At 31.9% G+C, this 6,000-nt stretch overlaps 2 protein-coding genes across 2 annotated transcripts; both read left to right on the top strand.

The window, feature by feature from the left end:
• Positions 1-221: 221 nt before the first annotated feature.
• LOC139859643 (protein FAR1-RELATED SEQUENCE 2-like) lies at positions 222-2,230 on the top strand. Its single transcript, XM_071848422.1, has 5 exons — positions 222-285; positions 806-1,265; positions 1,391-1,612; positions 1,705-1,963; positions 2,081-2,230. Exons 1-5 carry the CDS (start codon positions 222-224, stop codon positions 2,228-2,230), a joined length of 1,155 nt encoding a protein of 384 aa, XP_071704523.1.
• A 159-nt stretch (positions 2,231-2,389) lies between these two features.
• LOC139859642 (uncharacterized) lies at positions 2,390-3,453 on the top strand. The gene is made up of 2 exons (XM_071848421.1): positions 2,390-2,779; positions 3,067-3,453. Exons 1-2 carry the CDS (start codon positions 2,390-2,392, stop codon positions 3,451-3,453), a joined length of 777 nt encoding a protein of 258 aa, XP_071704522.1.
• Positions 3,454-6,000: the final 2,547 nt, after the last annotated feature.

The raw sequence follows: 6,000 nt of genomic DNA, 5'->3' as shown, positions 1-6,000 counted from the left end.
AACCTTCAAAAACCCTAAATGATCCTGACGATAGCGATTGACGATTATCCGGCTAACAATCAGTTCGATTCCGTCATTAACTCTGATTAATTCAGTCGGATTGCTTGATTATACGATTACCTAACGTCGTTAACTTAGATTGATAATCACTCGTTCACTCCGAATTGCTTAACATACGAATTCATTGATCAATCAATTCATATACACCTTCAATTTAAGCAATGGAACCAGAGAGGAAATACGATATCAGTGATGAAGACATCAACGAAATCCAGAATGATGATGGTATGTATATCGTTTCGTCTTCAATCACATGTGATTAGCTTTTAATGAATTAGTGTTTTTGTGACTTTAAGTAATGTCTTGTGTAAAATCACATGTAATATATTGTAAAATCACATGTGATTGTTTTATGATAATACATTACTGGGATTTAAAAGTGGTTCCTGATGAATACAATGAAGATGAAGATAAAAATCGAATTGTTGTAAATTTTTACTCATTCAATCACATGTGATTAGCTTTTAATGAATTAGTGTTTTTGTGACTTTAAGTAATGTCTTGTGTAAAATCACATGTAATTTCTTGTAAAAATCACATGTGATTGTTTTATGATAATACATTACTAGGATTTAAAGTGATTATTGAAGAATACAATGAAGATGAAGTTGAAAATAGAATTGTTGTAAATTTTTACTTATTGAATCACATGTGATTGCGTTATATGATAATATATTATGTGATATGTATATTGTCTCTTATTTCAGTTAAACATTCAATTAACATTGTAATTTATTTTCCACAGATTATAATTCACCAAAAGCAACTGCAACACGTAAAAACGAAACACCAGGTGGATCATTGTATTATGCACCAATTGTTGACAAACTTTTCTTACCGGTCATTGGTCATAATTATGGAACACTTGATCAATGTGAAGAGATGTATAGGTTATATACATATCATGCATGTTTTGACATAAGAAAGGCTGGACAAAAAACTGCAAAATCTGGATTAGTGAAACAAAAATATTACTTATGCAACAAGGCTGGCACACCAAAGGAAGTCTACTTTAACACATTACAAGAAACTAAAAAGCCAATTCGGAAAAGCAACATGGAATGCACAGGATGTAGGGCTAAAGTTAGATTCGACCGGGTGTATGGAACAGATACTTTCGTTCTTGCTGACTTTGAAGAACAACATAATCATGAGTTGCTATCGATAGAATACAGACATTTAAGTAAAAAGGAAAGACAAATGAGGTATGCAGAGAAGTTGTTTGTATACCATTCGACGGTATCAATTATTGGTCCAACAAAGGCATACGAAGTTTGCAGCAATATGAAAGGGTCTGAAAAAATGTTCATGGAACTGTAATTTACTTCAGAAACTGGAAACGAGATTTGAATGTGTTTATCAATGCAACTGATTCTCAAATGCTCGTTAACAAAATGGAAGAAAGGAAAAAATATGTTCCTGGTTTTTCATTTGAGTACAAGCTTGAAAAAAGTCAATTACATTCCATTTTCTGGGCGGATGAAGTTGCAAAGTGCAACTACAAGGAGTTTAGTGATGTTATCTCATTTGATGCAACATATAGAACTAACAGGTATGATACCTGGTTTTTACAGCTTCTAATCACATGTGATTGACAGGTTGTTTGGCTTATCTGAGTTTCTAACATTGTCTTTTTATTAACAGGTACAACCTCAAGTTTGTACCATTTACTGGAATAGATAACCACCGTAGGTGTGTCACTGTTGCTGCGGCAATGATCAGGGATGAAACAGCAGAGAATTACAAATGGCTACTTAATTGCTTCATGAAGACATTCGGGAAAGAGCCAAACATGATTGTGACAGATCAGGACAAATCAATGGCGATAGCCATAAAAGAGGTCTTTAAGACGGCAAAGCATAGACTATGCATGTGGCACATTATGAGGAAGGTGTCATCAAAGGTATGAGTTTTGTTATTGAAGACTACATGTAACTAATCACATGCGATTGAAATGGTTAATGATACATATACATAATTTTCTTAATATGAATTATTAACCAATCAAATGTGATTACAGATTCAAGAAGCAAATCCTAATATTGAAGACAAACAAGAAAAAGACTTCAAGAAAAGATTTGATAAAATTGTGTGGAATATGTACATAGAACCAACTGTTTTTAAAAAAAAAATGGGAAAAGTTGGTGGACGATTTTTCATTGAAGAATGACAGTTGGTTCAAATATATGTTTGATATTAGATCAAGTTGGATACCAGCATATTTCATCGAGACTTAAATGTTTGGTTTAATGCGAACTACTTCAAGATCAGAGAGTGAAAATGCTTTTTTTCACACTTTACAAGATCTGCATCAAATCTGTTGACTTTTATGGACGGCTTTGAATCTGCCATGTTAAAACAGAGGTCAAAACAAGAATCTTTGGATGTACAGACAATCAAGAAAAACCCAAAATTATTAACGTTGCTAAGAATTGAAAAACATGCATCGAAGGTATACACGAATACAATTTTTCTGATTATTCAACAAGAGATTGTTGCAGCTTTGTATAAATGTTCGTTGGATAAAATGGACAAAGAGGAATACACGGAAATATTTGTTGTTAAAGAGAAATTGGAAAAGAGAAAGGAATGCTCGAATGAAGGGAAGAAAAATGAAGGTTCGAATGAAGGTTCGGATGAAGGGAAAAAAGATGAAGGCTCAAGTATGGAGGATAAAAGGGAAGGCTCGAATGAAGAAAAAGAGTTCTTCAAATACAAGGTAAACTAATTTACATATTTTTTCATGTATGGAATAGCATTTGTGCAATAGTTTGAATCTCAGTTGTTAAAATAGTTTAAATAGGTACTTATCACTTGTGATTGACTTATACATCAGTTGTCATATTTAAATAGGTACTTATCACTTGTGATTGGCTTATACATCAGTTTCATACTTTTTTTATTATGAAGGTACTTCATAACCGCCAAGATGGATCAATAATATGTACATGTAGACACTATCTACGATTTGGTCTTCTTTGTAGACATTGTTTTTGGGTATTGAAGAACGATAATATAGATGAAATCCATGAAAAATACATAATGAGGCGTTGGAGAAGGGATATAATACCACCAGAGTTAAGATCAAGGAGAAACAGATATGGCAACGAAAACATTGCTGTTCAAAATTCTATTAATGAAATCACATCAGTTGTTGATGATTGTGTTGAACTAATTGGCCAGGATAAAACGATGCTACAAGTGCTTCTTGAAAAAGTTAAAATGGTGAAGAAAGAAGTTGAGGCTCAAGTGCCAAAACAGTTTAAGAAAAAAGATGATGTCATACAAGAAATGGTTGGTGTTTCAAAGCTTAATTCATTAGACATACAAAACCCACCCGTTGGGAGATACAAAGGTTGTGGAAAAGATAAGCGTCTCATGAGTGGAAAATAGAAAGGAATTTTGGAAAGCAAAAAAAGAAAGATTACTTGCAGTAATTGTGGATCACATGAACACAATTGCAGGGGTTGTGACAAAGACAAACGTTGATTTTATTTTTTATTTTTTATTTTTTATATTCGTACAATTGTTAATTTTGGTGTTCCTATTAAATGTTTGACTTTCATTTTTTTATATTTTGTTACTTTATTTCAAGAACAACTGTTAAAAATTGTTAATGTGTTTGGAACATTTTTTTATTTATGGTTTTGATTTTACAGAATGTATATTAACAGTTGTGATTATATACTGTAATCACATGTGATTAAGTAGTTCAATCACATGTGATTTTATATTATAATCACATGTGATTGAATAAAGCCAATGACATTAAGAAATATATGTAAAATCAATTAGTTCCTAAACCCAAAAACTATGTGATGGGTCCTAATGGTGGTGAGAGGTCTTTGCAAAATCAATTTGTAAAAGAATGTATGTTAACGGTTGTGATTATGTACTAAAATCACATGTGATTAAGTAGTTCAATCACATGTGATTTTATATTACAATCAGATTTGATTGAATAAGACAATGACATGAGATTAAGTAGTTCAATCACATGTGATTTTATATCACACGATGTATATTAACGGTTGTGATTATATACTAAAATCACATGTGATTAAGTAGTTCAATCACATGTGATTGAATAAGACAATGACATGAGATTAAGTAGTTCAATCACATGTGATTTTATATCACATAAAGTATGTTAACGGTTGTGATTATATACTAAAATCACATGTGATTAAGTAGTTCAATCACGTGATTTTATATTACAATCAGATTTGATTGAATAAGACAAGTGATTATATATGTAATATCACATGTGATTGTTATGTATTATCACTTGTGATTGCAAATGCAAAAATCACATGTGATTGCATGAGGAATAACTTGTAGCTGTATAGTATTTTTAATCAACCATCAACCACCAAGAATCATAACCATCAAGCATTAGAGACAATAAATATCTGAACATCTAAACCATGCATTAAAATATCAAGTAGCATGTCATTAACCAAAAAACATCTTGACCAAAAGAGCCATCAACATCTAACCACTAGCATGTCATTAACCAAAACACATCTTTCCAACCATCTACATCTAACCATACACTGAACTATCAAAGCAGAACAGTAACATACATCTTCAAAAAACTTCACTCTTCATTAGATTGCTGGTCATGCACCTCTTGATTTTTAGCCTTTTCAACTCGGACACCTCTTGATTGTTTTGCAGAAATGATAACCTTCCTATAATCTTTCTTTTCATGGAATGCGGCAAAATTTCTTGCATTTCTTAACATCTGCTCAGCATGTATGTTTAGATCATGCGACAAAACCTTCGATGCATAGCGAATCCTCAGCTTTCGTAGCTGATTCTTTTGTTCAGCCGACTCAGGCACCAATACATCAGACCACTCATTCTCTAATCTTGCTTTAAACATATCCATGTGGAACATAGCAAACACGCCACAATCCACAACATTATCTATTGTTTTCCATGGCAGCGAAATCCTAATTCGTTCCAATTTTTCAATTTGATTTGCAAAAGGATGCTTATGAAATTTCAGATGTTCAGCAAAAGCATATAGCTGGAAAAAACAAAATCAGAAAAAATGAATAGTTATTAAATTAATGATTGAGCAGATGTTTAAAAACAGTAAGTATAAACAGGGGAAGCAAAAAAAACTGATATTGAAGTGGAAAACGTACAAGTAATGATATTATAATAAACACTAACTAAAAGATTGAAAACTTTGGCGTATCTTGCAGCATAGTTTTTAACTACCGAAGAGTTGTCAAGTATGTAGAGCTTGGGAACTTTCATGTCAATCACCAAGACAAAGAAATGCTCATGTCTGCAGATTGGGAAAAATACCTGTTGTAAAAATCAAAAAAGAAAGAAATTATTAGAACACAAATAATTGATTATGATATAAAGGCAAATAGACCTACAAATGTAAGCCAGAAATAACATACAAGATCAACTTTTCAGAGTGACGCAAGCTTTGGAAAAAATCGAAACCAAGCATTAGCACTTTCTTTGATTATCATCAGTTTATCTTCCTTTTTCATGTTCTTGTTGTCATACAAGTAAGAATACTGTAAATAAAATAACACATGTGATCATATATAACAATAATATGTAAATATATCTATAATAATCACATGTGATTATATATAACAATCACATGTGATTATATATATAACAATCACATGTGATTATATATAACAATCACATGTGACTAAGTATTAAGAACCATAACACACAGATACAAACAGCAAGCTAATATAGTACATAAAAATTTTTAAACGATAAAACTTACAATGATTGAAGAAGGGAAAAAAAACCTAGACGGGCTAGATTGTCCTCTGTACTTTTGCTCTTCGTTCAGTATAAAGCTCCATAAATCAATTACACTAGCCTCAACATAAACATCAGGGCAAAGTGATTCCAAACAAAGACGGTGTATCATGCTGCCTTTTCTTGATTCAA

The sequence above is a fragment of the Rutidosis leptorrhynchoides genome, chromosome 7 (genome assembly GCF_046630445.1).
Source record: "Rutidosis leptorrhynchoides isolate AG116_Rl617_1_P2 chromosome 7, CSIRO_AGI_Rlap_v1, whole genome shotgun sequence".
Lineage (NCBI taxonomy): Eukaryota > Viridiplantae > Streptophyta > Magnoliopsida > Asterales > Asteraceae > Rutidosis > Rutidosis leptorrhynchoides.
This window is presented reverse-complemented; position numbering and strand designations above follow the sequence as displayed.